Genomic DNA, 16,529 nt, shown 5'->3' with positions numbered 1-16,529 from the left:
CCACACACCATGCCAAACTCTGTCAGGTGCTACCTCATTTAACCCTGCAAAAACCCCCACGGGAGAGGGGACTATTTATCATCTCCACACTATTGAGATGTAAACTGAGGCTTAAAGAGGTATGGAAATTGTCACAAAGTTGCATAGCAGGCCAATGTAGGTCAAGGATGTGAACCCAAGCCCCCAGGCCCAGAGCTGATGCTCTTAACCACCACCCTGCCCTCCATACCTACCTGAAAATAACCTCTTGCCAGAAGACTAGGAACTACCATCCAGGAAATGTCACAACAGGTCAAAGTTAAGAGAAAAGGACAAGCCTGTCCTCTACAGGGTGTGGTGGGGAAGGTCAACTCTACCAAGAAGCAGAAAAAAGTCTGCCTGCCTCCAGAAGAAAGCTGACTCTCTCCCCTTCATGATGTTCTTGATCCCAACGAATGCAAAACACTTCCAAGATGCTTGAGGCACAGTGCACAGCAACTATCAATCGTGATGCTCCCAACCTGCAGACCTATCAGTGTGCTGGATGGGAAAATATTGAACTGCACACCCTTAAGGGTAGGGAGAAACCAAAGCTTCATCTCATGATGTTGAGAAAAGCAAGAGAATCCTGTTGCCTGGGCAGGACCGCCCATAAATCCTAGAACCACCAGCACAGAACTCCCCTCTGTCATTACTCAGATCCCATGGCCAGCATGTTCCTTCCACACCAAAACCTGATTATAAAGAAAGGTCAGCAGAAACAGAGCACAAATTCCAACTTGCAAAGGTACAATGGGTTCTCCCCCACCTCCCCACTCTTCTTTTGCCACCCACTTACGCCCTCCTCTTCCCCCATGCCGCCACATGGAAGGGTTTTCACCTTGCTCTGTAACCAGCCTTCATCATGACCCCGACTCTGTGCTCAGAACTAGAAAGACAGCCTTCTTAATTCTCAGCTGAATATGGGTCTAACAGTGGTAGGACACCCCCAAGCTATTCAAAGAAAAGCCACCAGAGGAAACGATTTCAAATCTGGCTTTACAAGCATGTGATTTAAAAATAACTCTGCCTTTGTCTGCTACAGATGACTTTCCCTAAAGGGACTGCTGTCCTTAAAGCAATCGCTCAATTCTCTGGGCAAACAGATTCTTATTTTTTCCAGTACCCAGTGCATACCTCCAGAAGAACACTCCCGGGTACCATCTCTGATAGCATCTGTAAGGCAAACATCAAAGTGGTCAGGATGACTCCTGCCATCTCTGCTGACCTGAGGCCATCCAAAACGTTGCACCTTGGATGACAGAGAAGACGGTGCAGGTGGCTACAGCATCCAGCAAGCACCACTCTTCCTGAATCAAGGTGTCAGCCCAGAAAGCTTAGCCATCACCCAATAGCCAGCCACAAGGGTTTCAACAGATCCCTGGGTTCTTCAAATAAAACTGTATTTTTTCAGATATTTGACTTATTCTTTGATCAGACAGAGGAATAAGGATGGGTGCACAAACAGGAAAGGGGCTTGGGGGGCAGTCACAGTAAGCAGTAAGAGAATTCATAAGAATGCTCAACTGGCCATTCCAAGACACATTTGGGGCAGACCCAGAAATACATTCGTCGTCGACTTATGGCTTAATTTCCTTTCAACCAGACAGGTAGCACTAATGGCACAATGCTACTTAGCATAATTCAAAAGATGCATGCTGAGCAAATACAGAAAACAAATGTTTAATGAAATTGCTTTGCAATTATCTCCTGATTTGCCGGACGTCATAGTTTTATCAACTAACAGCATAGAACTGTGCTCTTATTAACATTATATTTCTTCTTGGCAACCTAATGTCGCCTGACCTTCTCAAAAGTTTTGCCAGAAAACATTACAGGAGGCAAAAAGCATCCACGCACGCATGGCAAGATCCTGAGTTATGCCTAGATTTTGCTGTCCAAATTGAAAGTCTACATCATTAGTTCTCAACAAGGGTGATTTTGCCCCCAGGGGTCATCTGGCAGTGACTGGAGACATTTTTACTTTTCACAGGGTAGGGGCAGGGAGGGCATGACTGGCATCTAAGGGCTAGGAGCCAGGGATGCTGCTGAACATCTTACAACACATAGGACAGTGGCCCACAGCAAAGACTTACGTGAGACCTCAACAGTGCCAAGGTTGAGTAATCTTGACCTAGACTGAAATGATACAGTTCCCAGAATGCTCAAGGCCACACATGTGCTCTTCCCTTCTGAGGACTTCTTTTCCTCAAGATTAACTTGGCATTTCTATTCTGGCCACCACTGTGATTACACAGAACGATCAAGAACTTTCTTCCTTTTTAGTTTTGTTTGGGACATACCATCCATCAAGTCCATATCCCTTAGATTTTTATTTTGCATTATAATCTTTATAATGACCAACACTGCACGAGTTGTTATGGCAGAGTGTTATTGTCTTGGTACTTGGTATTTAAAGAAGACCTTTAAACTTTTTTTCCCCCTTCTTGTTAAGAGTATTATTGAGTTTTCAATTCAAAGAAGAAGATTATTTTGAAGTACGTTTCCATTACCAAAAAAAAAAAAAGACATTTACATAAAGAGCTTATTTCTAGATTCTGGTGCCCCCCTTTGATCCTAGTGCCTTTCAAGCCTAGTGCTGTGACCAAACAAAACTTTCTGCTGAAAATCAGGAGTCTTTTATTATGGATTGGGGGACCCAAGTTTTTGAGAGTTATTAATACTGATTCTAGCAAGTTCTGACAAATGGCTTCTAAGGAAGCCTTCAAATCTCAAACCCTGATTCTGAACTCTCAGTAGGAACCAAGATGTGAGCATACAATATTCACATGCCTTTGGGGGAAAAATACAGTATTTCAAACATGGCACGCACATTTGCCAGGGGATAGAGAAATACCTGTCAATTGAGTATAAGAGTTAAGGATGGAACACACAAATCCAATAAATATTGGCCAAAATCTCTTGATATTTCTCTCCAGAAGTGGGAAGGGTTAAATATTCTTCCTAAGTATTTTAGGAACATATTTCAGAAGACAATTAAAATCAATGATAAAAGTTGACACAGATACAACAATGACAACTGTTCTCATTAAAAGAACATCTACTGCTAGTCCTTTGACCCTTTATACGTATTACGTATAATTTTCACAATAACCCAATCCCATAAAAATTATACCCTTCTTTACAAAGGTAAACTGAGGCTCTGAGAGGTTACATCACTTTCTAAAGCACAAAGTGGTTAAGTCTCTTTGTAGTGACTGAGATACCAGGTACCTTCTCACTGGGGCTCCAGCCCCTTCTCCTTGGTTTATTTTTTTTATTTTTTATTTTTTGTAATAATAAATTTATTTTTTATTGGTGTTCAATTTGCCAACATACAGAATAACACCCAGTGCTCATCCTGTCAAGTGCCCCCCTCAGTGCCCGCCACCCAGTCACCCCCACCCCCCACCCTCCTCCCCTTCCACCACCCCTAGTTTGTTTCCCAGAGTTTTTCTCCTTGGTTTAAATGGTTATTTCACTGATTATCTGTACCTAGGAAGACACAAAACCACGGCCTGTCCAAGGAATAAGAGCTTGGGGTCACATCAAGCAATTTGTTGCCCAGCTTCTGTGGCAGCCTCCTGGGATGGTCAGAGGTTGACTTAATTCCATCCCAGCCAGTGGCCTTGAGTTATCATTCAAAGTAGGTTTCAAAGATGGGGGGGTGGGGAGTCCAGCACAGAAAGACTTTAACTCCAGGACTAATATTTCAAGGCAGGGGTGTTCTCTTCCTCCTTTGAATCATTTCCTTCCATTTTAATCTCACTCTGCATGTCATAGAAATTCTATGTGAGGCAAGGACACGGAGTTCAGTAATCATCTCGAGTACAAGTCCCCCATTGTCCTGCTTTCTGCCTTCCCCTGCAGCAAAGGCCCTTAGCTCGGTGACCTTCCTGACAATTTATCCGGCTGAATCTTTGTTCCTGGTCACCTGTACACGTGAAATGCTTTCTTCCCGTTCATTTTGCACTTCGCAGCATTAACGGCATGAAGCCAGAGCTGAGCCACCTCAACCAGTGTTTATAGCTGAGCACTGAGCAGTGGGTTTGGAAGTACTGGACATTTCAGGTGATGTTTCTAATGTAATATTTCACCACCACTTACAGTCAACCTTACAGGCTTTGACAGACATGGAAATGAAAAAAAAAAAAAGTAAGAACAATTTGGTTTATAGGAATAATGGGGTTCTGGCCCCAAAGAAGGCTAAACCACACTAAACCATAAGAGGTGCTTTTAGATTCAATTCCTCAATCAATGCAATCGCAAGAGGAAAAGGATGAAAAAGGGATCGGCCCCACACTCCCTTCAGGTGAGAGAAAAATGAATGTAGGTGAGCCACAGCCTTGGAGAGGGTCTACTCGCATCATTCAGCAAGATCCTAGATCTATGTATTTGGGGAAGGAGGGCAAGGGGCAATAGAGGAGGTGGGTGCCTACAGTATCCAAACCATTCACTGTAGGCCAGGGTTTCTTAAACTGCAGTCCTCGGATCAGGTGCATCAGTAGTCCCCGGGGTTTAAAATGCATATTCCTGGGCCCTCACCCCAGACCTAAAAAATCAGAATTTTGAGAGGTAGGTCCATAGAATCTGCATGTAGCTGACTCTCCTGAACATACAGATAATCACTGATGTGGGACAACCAGGGCTGTGAGTGAAACACAAGATTCCTCTTTCAGAACTGGCCAGTCTCCTAGACTGTGAAGATATCCATGCCTTCTCCCCACCCCTTGCCCCCATCCCGTCCATCCCTTTCACCCTTTTCTCCATCTGAAGGGAGAATCTTTTTAGAATTTACCTGGTCTGATGGGGCTCTGCATACAGTTCGGGGACGGGATGCCAGGGTGAATGGGTGCAGAGGCCCGACTGCTGAGGTCCATGACTGAGGGGGCCGAGGAGGAAGCTGGCTGCAGCCCAGGAGGGTGAGGACTGTGGTCATGCTGGGATGGGCTGGGGGGAATGCCATTTTCTGACAAAAACTCCTCCAGGTCCATGTATTCCAACTGGAAAGTATCTCCGTCATAGGGAAGGGTTTTGTCCCATAAGGTGGGTCCCAGGAACGCCGACTGGGGGACCGTCGGGCTATTACCGTCATCATCCAGCTTCTTTTCCTTGTCTTTATCTTTACTAAATGCTGCAGAAAACGGGGAAAGTTGGACTTTAAAAAAGAAAAAAAAAAGTGTCGTTTCTTTAATCGCCCCTCCTAGCCTCCACTACAAAACCCTACGTTCAAAATGTTCTCACAAACACCAGGGTTTCTTCTCTGGCTGCTGGCTTTTGTGGATCTAGAGTTAAAAGTTCAGACAGGACATGGATCTCTGCCTGTTTTTCAACATCTTCCTATTTACTTTGGAAAGAAAGCATTAGTCCTTGGGACGGGGCTACAAGCTGATCTAGGATATAAACAAGGGAATGCATTTTGAAGAACGTGATTTGAGGAGACAAATAATTTAGATCTACGGTGAGAAAATCACACTTGCAGTTACATACAATTGCTGTGATTTTTAAGAAAACAGCCAATAACCAGGCATGATTTCTCTTCCAGGAAATTCATTACAGTAACAATATGAGGTCATTCAGACTTAGCCAGTGAGCTGGGGATTCTAATTTTGGTAAAGTAGGGACTCTCCACCCTCCTTTGAAACCATGCATTGAGGGGTGCCTGGGTTGCTCAGTCGGGTAAGCATCTGCCTTCAGCCTTCAGCTTGGGTCATGATCCCGGGGTCCAGGGATCCAGCCCCACATCAGGCTCCCTGTTCAGCAAGGAGGGAGGGGCAAGAGGGCTTTTCCCTCTGCCCCTCATCTCACTCATGCTTGCTCTTTCTCTCTCTCTTGCTCTCTCCCCCTCTCTCAAAAAAGAAAATCTTTTTTTTAAAAGGCAAGAAACCATGCATTGAGCACCTATTATATACCTGACTCTTTCCACATATAATCTCCAAAAATCTCACAATAAATCTGCAAATAGCTATTATTCCCATCTAAAATGAAAACATAGAGGCTCTAAGACTTGAAGGAACTCGACCAATGCCTCACACTGGCAGAGGAAAAAAACTGAGAACTTCCTCAGCCCACATATGTTTGTTTAGAAAGCCACTGGGGCACCCTGTATTTTACAAAAGGAGGTTTTCTTTTTTATGTGTTTTTTTCCCCCTCCTCTTCTCCAAAGGCTTAAGTGTGTGATCCAATTCACAAAAATTATACATGTATGCAATCTCAAAAGCACAGCTATTGGAAAGGTGATTCCATACCTAATGATGGAGGCATGCAGCTATGTCCTACCTGGAAGTACCGCTCACCCCTGGACGTCTTTAAACACTGCTCTGGATTTTGCCCATTCTAGTACTCAGGCGCGGGTGGAATCTGGGATTAGGGAATCTGGCTTCTGAGTTTCTTCCTCAGAGAAACACAGCCTCCGCTGCCATCCATTCTAATCCTCTAGTCTCATCTCCTGAGAATTTGACTCGAAACACCCACAGATGCAAAAGACTGCAGGCAGCACCTTCCTCCCAAGTGCTACTCCTTAAAGGAGAGTTAAGAGGGAAGCTCAGCTTTGCAGAAGGCGAACCAAACCCCTCAACTTTTGCAATGCAACAGGTTGTCCGTCCCCCCCCCCCAGGAGAGAAGATGCGTACTCCCAAGCTATTTGTAACCAAATGATCTTTCAAAGACTTTTACACTCTAAGCCGCAAGGTTCGCATTTGCTCCTGTGACATCGAAGGCATGAAACCGCATCAGCCCAAATGGCGAGTCCCAGGCGGCACCAGCTCGGTCCCGCGCCTCCTCGCCCGACCCCTCCTCTCCCGCTCCAGCCAAGGTTGCCTGGGGGAGGTTTGGGACTTACCAAGAAAAGGCTCAAGCCAGAGGAGGCTCCTGCGCGGTTACACGTGAGCCTGCTCCGCTCTCCCCTCCCACCAGGAAAAGTGCACGGGAAAGTGTCAGAGCTGGAGGTGCGCACGGCCTCGCGCCCAGAGACCACTCCCCCCGCCCCCCGCGCCCCGCCAGCCCCCAGCCCCCACCCCGCTCTCTGAATTCCCCCGAGCAGGCGAGCACCTCGCGAGCTCCGGATGCCAAGCGACAGCCACAGTAGCGGGATCCCGATGCCCAGGCTACGCGGCAAGACGCGCCCCCCGCCCCCGCCCGCGCGCCCCGCGCGCCCCGCCAGCAACGGGACCAGGCCCTCGGGTTTGCCCTCCCAGCCCGCCGAGCTCTGCCCTCGCCAGGCGGCTTCACTCTGCGTGCGGGAAAGCCTCAAGCCAGGGAACACGGACCTGTCAAGCTAGGACTCCCACCTGCGCCGCCGGACCGGGACCCGGGAGCCTGGGTCGGTCCCGGAGCTATTTTAAACGCTGCTCGGGGAGGGGATTTCCGCGCCCCCCCCCACTCACTCATCGTTTGGTAGGAGGGGGGGGTGATGGGTGAGCTCTTCGAATTTCAACAAAGCAGGGGTAGGGTGCCAGGGGACAGGGAGGGAGAGGATGGATGCTCCAGCGGGGCTGCCCAGCCGGGGAAGGGGACCCCGGGAGCGCCGTTCCTTCCCAGAGCGGGGCACCAGCAAGGCAGCGCTCACCGTCTTCGTGATGAAGGGGGAGCTTCAGCGGGTTCTCCAACAAGGACCTGAGCACGCCGTAGGGAGGCGGAATAAAGGTGGGGTTCAGGGGGAGCGGTCGGGACATTTTCTCCATCGCGATGCACTCAAGATTTTTTTCTTTAAAAAAAAAAAAAAAGAACAAGAAAACCCAACCGCCCCCCCACCCCAAAATGTTGCTGAGCTTTTTTTTTTTTTTTCCCCTCCGTCCTTTGCCAAAAGTACTCGCTTTCAAGGCGGTGGAGACAAGAAAAAAAAAATACTTCTGTCTATATTATAAATACATCTGCATCAGAAAATAAAAACAAAAAACTTTCGGGTTCCCGGCGCTGACGGTCCCCCGAGAGCGCGCCAAGTGCCCGGGGGCTCCTCGGCGACTGGCAGGATGCTCTCACCTGCCTCGAACCCCTCGTCCTGCAAAATGTTCAAAATCGCGAAAAAGGAAGAGAGAAAAGAAAAATATGCAGATGGCTGCAGAAGGGCGGAAGGCACCGCGCCGGCCCGGCCCCCACGCGCCAGCACCCGAGGCTGGGCGCCGTCCCACCCCACCCCCCTCCCCGCGCCCGCAGCCGCTGCTCCCCCGCGCTCCGCGGCCCCGCAGCGCCGGGCTCAGCGCATCCGGCCGCCCATGTGCCGCGGCCCTGACAAGAGTGACGTCAGGGCCCGCACCGCGCGCCGATAGGCGTGCAGGGGCGGGGCTACGCGCGGCCACGCCCACCCGCCCCGCCCGCCCCGCCGCCACGTGTTTAGCGTCGTCGCGCGCGCGGATTTTCCAGGACCCTGCAGAGCTGGCCCGCCGAAAAGAGACAGGTGCCAGATCTCCTGGGTCACCGACCTGGCCAGGGAACCCCACTTTTTCAGGGTAGGAAGAGGAATGAGGAATTTTTATCAGTGGTTTTCAACATGGAAATAATCTGAGGAGTTAAAAAAACAACAACAACAACAAAAACATAAGCCCAGATGCTCAGGCCGCATCCCAGATCAATTAAATCAGACCTCTGGGCTGACATCCAGGCATCATTAGTCTTTAAAGATCCCCGGGGTGGTTACAATGAGCAGCAGGTTTGAGAATGACTGATTTAGATCGAATGCAAGATAAATACTCTTCTAAATATTTCTCCTGGCCACAGCCAAGCTTGGCACCCTCTCACTCTTGCCCCGTCCCCAAAACTATTGAAAAATAACTACTTGCTAGAAGTTCTCCTTTTTTATTTTTATTTTTTTAAGATTTTTTATTTATTCATGAGACACACACAGAGAAAAAGAGAGGCAGAGATACAGGCAGGGGGAGAAGCAGGCTCCATGCAGGGAGCCCAATGTGGGACTTAATCCCGGGTCTCCAGGATCAGGCCCTGGGCTGAAGGCAAGCGCTAAACCGCTGAGCCACCCAGGGATCCCTAAATGCCAGAACTTCTAATGAGATACAAAAGTAAAGTGAAAAGGGGAATGAAAGAGGGAGTGCTGTCAATGGTTTCCCACGTTGTCAGGAGGGCATTGCCTGGGGTAGAGGGCAGAGGACAGACACACACCCACACTAAACAGGGTTTCAGAAATACTTGCTGTAGGAGAGTACAGATGACTGTGCCCTGCTTGACGTTCAAGATCTGCAGAATATTAAAATAATTTTGTAGGGTCTAGGTCTTCACTGCCATAGCAGCGGCTTTAGCATCTGGTCCTGTGGGTTCCAGCCCTCAGAGCTCAGGGTCGCTGGAGCACTGCACAGCTCTGGTGTGTGGAGCCCTCTCCCTGTGTGGGGCAGACGCTGGCATCAGGCCTGAAGAGCTCCAGGCAGGCAGGCAGGCAGGCAGGCAGGCAGGGTCTTCTCTCTCCCCACATCTCCTCGCTAAGATCAGGGTAGCATGATCTGGGCCAGAGTCTGCAAGAAGTAATAGACACAAATTAAAGACAATGTTCTTTCAATGAGACACAAAGACCTTCGTAAAGGCTGTCTGAGGTGGGATATGGTAGAGTCTTGATGGGTTCCACTTCCCTGAAGGCCCCAGGAGGGAGGTGTAAGAGAGAAGGCCCCTGGAAGCCAGAAGACCAGGAGGGCCACAAATGAGCACAGACTGCCCCAGGCAGGGTGACTTCTAGCGAATCCCTTCCCCTCTGAGCAGGGCTGTGATCAAGTGACCTCTACAGTTCTCTTCACTCTAAAACTATAATGAAAAAGTAACATTCTAAGATAGTGTGATGATGTTTCAAATTTTAGCCAAATTCTGAAAACATCAGACTTTCAGCTAATGCCACCTACTTTTGTGGAAGACCAATTGTATGCCAAGAACTATGCTGGAACTGGGGAGAAAAAGATATATAAGACATAATTCTAATGTAATAGGTTATGGCCTGACATATGCAAACGTTACAATGTAGTCTTAAAAGAGCAAAAATGCATAGATGAAGGTGACAAAGGTACTTGTATGAGGAGAGGGATTCCAGATAAGTTGTCCGAGCTGGCACAGAGCTAAAGGTCTTTCATCAATTTCCCAAATCCCTCCATTCTATTATACTATTTCTCACAAAACAAAAGACTCTTCCACCATCCTTTCAGAGTGGAAGAGGCTACTTCCCTGCCTTCATTCCCCTACCTACGTGTGAACCCACCAACTAGGAGAGCCGAGAGCAACCTCTCAGATTGGTTAGAAACGGATTATAGATTCCAGGTGCACAAAAGGATAACAGTCCACTAGCATTTCCTGGCACCTCCAAAATGCTTCACCTGCTCTTGGTTCCCTGCACGTCCTCACTTTCCCACAAAACCCCTATCAATTCAAGTAATTTGGTTTCCCAGAGTGATCTTTTTCTTACCACTGGAGAGAGCCTAATACTGTGGCTTGAATTACATTTCCCATTGCAAATGGATACATTGACATCCTGGTTGATCAACCAGTCTTTTGGGAATTTGATTCATATAATTCAGGTCCTCTGATCAACTCTAGACATGGGCTGCATTGAGGACCAGCCTCGGAGACCAAGATGTTAAAGATACACAATATTTGCCCATGCAGAAATCAAAGGGATGGGAATAGGAAAAAAGAAACTCCAGAAGAGAATGGCATGGGGAAAGAAATGAAGAAAGAAAATTGGCAGACACAATTTGAGAACATGTTTTCATTCCTTTTGGATAAACAAAAAGGAGTGGAATTGGTATAACATGGGGTGGAGATATGTCTGACTTTATAGGAAACTGCCAGGGCACTTGGGAGGCTCAGTCAGTCAGGCATCTGCCTTCGGCTCGGGTCATGATCCTGGGGTCCTGGGATGGAGCCCCACATCATCATCATCGGGCTCCCTGCTCCATGCAGAATCTGCTTCTCCTTCTCCCTCTGCCTGCCACTCCCCCTGCTTGTGAGACCTGTCTTTATCAAATAAATAAAATCTTAAAAAAAAAAAAAGAAACAAAACTGCCAAACAGTTTTGTTTTCTGTATTAGGTGAATTCTCCTGCATTGCCAGCAGCAATTGAGAGTTCTGGTTGCTCTGGATTCTCACCAACATCTGGTGGTGTCAGTTTCTTAAAATTTTAGTCATGTTGAGTGGGTAGATAGCAATGTCTTGCTGTGCTTTTAGGTTGAATTTCCCTGATGACAAATTATGTTAACCACTTTTTCATGTGTTCATTATTCATTATATATCTCCCTTTGCAAAGTATCTATTCAAGCTCCTGGACCATTTTAAAATTGGGTTTTCTTGCTTTTATTGAATTTAGGAGTTCTTTATATATTTTGGATACAAGTTCCCTTGCCAGGTATATGTGCTGTGAAGATTTTCTTCCTGTCTGTGGCTTGCCCATTAATGTTTTAACATTGTCTTTCCATGAGCAGAGGTTTTTGATTTTGATGGAGTTCAATTTACCAATTTATTTTTTATGATTATTATTTCTGTGAACTAAGAAACCTTTGACCACCTGGAGTCCTGGAGATACTTTCTTCTAAAACTCTTACAGTTTTTCTATTTAGATCTATGAACTCTCTCAAATGAATTTTGTATATAGTATTGAGGTAGGGGTTGAAGTTTTGTTCTGTTTTTTTTTTTCTTTTGTTTTGTAGGGACTTCCAATTGTTCTAATAGCAATTACTGAAAAAGATGTTCATTTCCCCCTTGAGTTGATTTGGTGGGTTTATATGACTGTATATTTGTGGGTGGTCAAAACCTTTGACCTCAAGGGACAAAATATTCAAGGATAGAATAATGTTATTTTTAAGTTTCCTAAGCTCTGATTGTTATCAAGCAACAGAACAAAGTTCATCAAAGTTCATTGCTAAAATAAATGGCTTGCTTTCAATGGCTCATTTGGTTTGTCACAAGACCTTCTACAAAGTTGTCCACATTAACTTAAATAAAAGCCTAGAGGCAGAAACAATGACCAACTTGCTTTTTATGTACATGAGCAAATATTCATCTTTTGGATGCTTCTGGTTACCACTCTCAATATTTCAATGCTTAAAAAAGAGTCAAAATAAAATCTTTTGTTAGAAAAGGGCAAACAAATAAATACTCTAAAAAGAACATCTGACAAGTCAGTGGAAAACTCTTCAAGGAGGGAAGGATATAGTAGATGCTCCTGAGGTGTGAAACTATTCTAAAAATAGGAATGATCCTAAAAGAAAGGTTTCTCAGAAACTTCTTAAAAGATACCAGCACAGCCTGACTCTGCTCTGAAGCTCTGGAAATCAGCTTCTGCCCAGCCAGTGGTTTCCACCTGTCCAGTCATTTCAGGATTTTGAGTTCTGAGGTTGGGCAAGGAAGTCTTTCTCACAGCCCAGTGGGTGCAGATGGGAGGCATCCATGTCGGCACCAGCTCTGCAGGTCTGCAGAAAGAGCTTTGAGGTGTAAGAAGTGTCTGTGTTTCAGATTCCCAATGGGTGTGAAACCTTGCTGAGCATACAATGCCTGCCACTGTACCCTACCAGGGGCTGGGAGCCTGGGATGGATAGAGCCCAACTTTGTGGTTATGAAGGGCTTTATACACCAGCGAGCCAAAACTCTAGATGAACCTGTTTATCTTGTTGCCAGAAAGGGCACTTTGTCCAGGGAATTAATTCAGAAGTGAAAGGCATCACATGGGAGTTCAGCTGGTTAGGCCTAACCTGGCTTGTCCTTCTCCTTCCTGAAACCTCTAACCCGGCTAAAACACTGAAAAGAAAAATTATATTTCATTAACTTAATTCCTGGAGACCCTCAAATCTATCTGCTTAAGACAGGAACATGCAAACACCCAAAACAAAAAACACGTTTTGGGAATGCTAAGCTCTCCTCCAGAGGATGACTCATGTAAAAGACCATGGCTAGGCTTTCCTACCTCTTCTCTGAGTCCTGTGATGCTCTAGTAAATTCGAGTGGGAAGGACTAAGACAGCCATCAGAGGCAGTAAGCCAAGGGTGTGTGTTTAAGAGTCAGAGGCTTTATGGTGATAGGAAGGTAGGAGAAGGAAAACAGTGTAGGAGAGAAGAAAGAAAGGAATATATGTGGCAAAAAGGAGAGAAAAAAAGATCAGTGCAGTGTGTTGCAATGGAATGGTTTGGGGCCAGACATATCTCGGTATTTACTACTACTCCTACTAAAATAATAGGAACAACAGTATGAAGAGAAGAAGGCTCATGTATTGTGCTCTTAACTGGCTTCTGGCACAGCATTAAACACTTTTAATATATTATCTCATTTATTACTCACGACAATGGTTACAGGGTATGTAACTTTTTTTTTTAAGATTTTATTTATTTGACACAGAGAGAATGAGAGAGAGTGAGTGAGCGAGCACACAAGCAAGGGGAGAGGAGGCAGAGGGAGAAGCAGACTCCCTACAGAGCAGGGTGCCCGATGACATGGGGGCTTGATCCCAGGACCCTGTGATCATGACCTGAGCCAAAGGCAGATGCTTAACTGACTGAGCCACCCAAGTGTCCCAGGTATGTGACATTATTATCCTCATTCTATACGTGAGGACAATGAAGGTCAGAGAAATTAGTGACATGTCATGTTCCTATGGCTAGATGATACATGGAGAAGCTCTGCTTACTCTGGAGCTCGTTCTCTTAACCTGGATACTGGAAATGAATGGCAAACATCCATCCACTAAACTCACTGGTCTTCCAGCCGGTTCAAATTTTGCCCCTGTCCTGTAACCTTGGATAACCTCTCTGATCTCAACTTTCTTTGTGTGAAATATAAACTAAGGCCTGTGTTTCCCAGCTTGCAGAGTAGCTAGGGAGACTAAATGAGATCACGCATCTGGAGGTGCTTGGTAAATTGTGAAGGGCTAAGCAAATGTGAGGACTTGTTAATTGGGACATATCTGCATTTTCTGGAGATGCTCCCACCTGTGACTGCATCTCTGTGTAGTCTGTGATCTTGGAGGCTACTTTCCATCTGAACACATGTGTTCTTTTTTCTTCACCTCCTTCTTCCTCTCACCAGGGCGGACACCTTCTACTGCTTCCAGGGTCCAAAAGAAATTGGAGTTTGAAGATCAGTGGGAAAACAAATACAGTCGATTCCAAAGAGCCCCTCAGGCAGAGCTGGCAAGGATGCCCATTTCCTTTATCTTCTTAAGGGGTGAGAAGAATAGAAATTTGTGGATCAATTAACAAGTGAAAATTATTTCAAATCTAGGAGATATAACTGAAGTTAGAAAACAGTTGAGCTATAGAGGTATGGAGTCACCATGAATCAGAATTTAGTATTGCTCAGGATCCAGGGTGGATCAAGTTTAGCAAAATTGACTTACATCAACCACACTCTAGAGTATAATTTCCAAGCTAGGCTTTTAAGGTGCAACAGAAATACACAACCAGATGCCCTGAGGTGATGGATCTCTGGTTAGGCTAACCGGTAGAGAGGAAGGCTATAAAACTGCTAGGAGCGTGCATGGACTCATGGACCAAGTACAAGCATCCTGCAGACCTGGGGAGAACTAGAACAATGGGCTCTCATCAAGCAGGGACACAGGACCAGCCTCTTTCCATTCATTGTGCCTTCCTCCCAAGACCGAGGTTCTGATCTGTAGACACTGTCACCATCCTATATGGAGTTCTTGCATTGGGCAGGGTTTCACAGGAGACATCTCATAACTGATTGGCCAACCAGATGCCTATAAATGGGTGTCTTTGTTGAGACATTGGTAATTGGTCCAATTACTAGAGGCCAAGGCAACTCCTTTATCTCAGACACATGGTACAAACCATATGCAACCAGATTAATTTGGCATGGCTTTCCTTTAGAAAGATGCTCCAGGCATTTCAGATATGTTTCGACTTTAAGCAGTACTTAAAAATTTGTGTCAGCTGGGCAGTGTGCTCCCTGCCCTGTAGGGACACTCTCCACGGGAGCTTTTTGCTAAGCATGGAATCAGAGTAAGAGGCAAGTAAATCAGATGGCCTTAATGACATCAGGCAGCGCCAGCCAGGTGCACAGAGCCTTGCAGTGACTTCTTTCCAACTGAGTAACTGAGTGGATTTGGACATTTCCACCGTGGAGACTCACAGACAGGGTGAGAGGACCAGGAGGAAGCATCCTGAAGGATCTATGCATTATGTCTCATAGGCATCACATCTGCTGGATTTTGCAAGGAGCAAGAGGCAACATTCCTGACTCTTTGGACTCTGCATTTACTAAGCCCAAGCACACTATTCCTTACCTGTTAATGTTTTTTATTATTTTAATTAATTTTTAAAAAATCAAGCACATAACATTAAGATTGAGCTTTTAGCAGGCCTGCATTCCCAAGACAGTACCCTAGTCTCTTCCCCACAATGCAGAAAACACTAGTGGAAGGCTCTTTTGGGCCAAGTGCTGTGCTGGATGCTGAGAAGGAAAGCAAAGAAAAGAAATAAGGATTTCCTTGCAGTCAGGTGGGGAGACAGACACTTAACCAGATACCTATCTCAGTGCAATATGTATAAATTGATAGATAAAAAGGGAGTACGAACAGGGAAGCAAATAACTGTGTTGGAGCAGGTCAGGGAAGTCTCCATAGAGAAGTTTCAAGGAGGGTTCTGTGGATAGAAGTTGATCAGGACAGAGGGAATGCCAGGTACAGGGGACACAGGCTTAGAATTGCACAGTCTGAACTACAGGCTGTTCAGTTGCTGGAATGCAAAGTTGACTAGAGAAAGAATGAACTTTCTTCTACCACCATCTGCCGAGCCCTGACTGGGCCAGGCATCGTGCTACCTGCTTTCTGTGCACCACAGCAGTCTAACATTGCAACAGCTCTGTGAGGAAGGTGTTAATACTTCTTATTGATGAAGATCCTTGGTTGTGTCATAAACGAAAGTCACACTGTCCTAGGAAAATGGGGGCATGGGTTGGAAGCCTTTTCAATTGTCTTTTCATGGTCTCATGCTTCTCTCTTTGTGTTGACTTCATTCTCTCCCTACAGACCAGCCTCTTCCTGACTTTAGGTTGCATGACTTCCAGCAGCTCAGGGGTTCATGTCTAGTTTTTCTCCATTACAGAGGGACAAACCCTCTGAGTTTTAGCTTAAGAAATCCAGGAAAAGGGCTCTGATGGGCCCAGCTTAGGTCAGCTGCTCATTCTTGGATGGAACAGCAATGGCCTGTAGACGGTAAGAGTGTGACCACTCCAACTGGGATCAAATGGTTGAAGTGGAAGGAAGAGCAATTCCCAAGAGGAGGGAGTCTTTGGTGGACAATATCACAAATGCCCATGGTATTCTCCATTTCATAGATGAGGATATTTTGAGAGCTTTGAGAGGTTGAGCAACATGTTGAGGTCACACAGCTAATAAGTAGCAGAAACTGGAAACCAATCTACGTCTCTTTCAGTGGTTCTCAGAGAGGATTTTGTCCCCTCCTGTAGGGTACATCTGGCAGTGTCTGGAGATATTTCTATTTGTCAAAACTTCAGGGTCCAGGGGTAGGTCTGCTCTGGCATCAAGTGGGTAGAGTCCAGGGATGCTGCGAAAA

At 46.1% G+C, this 16,529-nt stretch overlaps 1 protein-coding gene across 5 annotated transcripts in view; it reads right to left on the bottom strand.

Moving 5' to 3' along the window:
• HLF (HLF transcription factor, PAR bZIP family member) overlaps positions 1 to 8,129 on the bottom strand; it is a 54,385-nt gene extending 46,256 nt beyond the window's left edge. For 2 of the 5 annotated variants that reach the window (XM_055337625.1, XM_055337633.1), the window contains exons 1-2: positions 7,586 to 8,129; positions 4,817 to 5,152 (exon numbers count right to left, since the gene is read on the bottom strand). In XM_055337625.1, the coding sequence (XP_055193600.1) occupies positions 4,817 to 5,152; positions 7,586 to 7,700 (451 nt within the window). In that variant the 5' untranslated portion in view covers positions 7,701 to 8,129. Of the gene's footprint in view, positions 1 to 4,816; positions 5,153 to 6,297; positions 6,316 to 6,859; positions 6,940 to 7,585 lie in introns of those variants that run through there. The other 3 variants (XM_055337643.1, XM_055337640.1, XM_055337651.1) reach the window with 3 other exon arrangements.
• Positions 8,130 to 16,529: the final 8,400 nt, after the last annotated feature.

The sequence above is a fragment of the Nyctereutes procyonoides genome, unplaced genomic scaffold, assembly GCF_905146905.1.
Source record: "Nyctereutes procyonoides isolate TBG_1078 unplaced genomic scaffold, NYPRO_anot_genome, whole genome shotgun sequence".
Taxonomy (NCBI): domain Eukaryota; kingdom Metazoa; phylum Chordata; class Mammalia; order Carnivora; family Canidae; genus Nyctereutes; species Nyctereutes procyonoides.
Note: the sequence above shows the minus strand (reverse complement) of the source record. Positions and strands in the feature narration are given on the sequence as shown.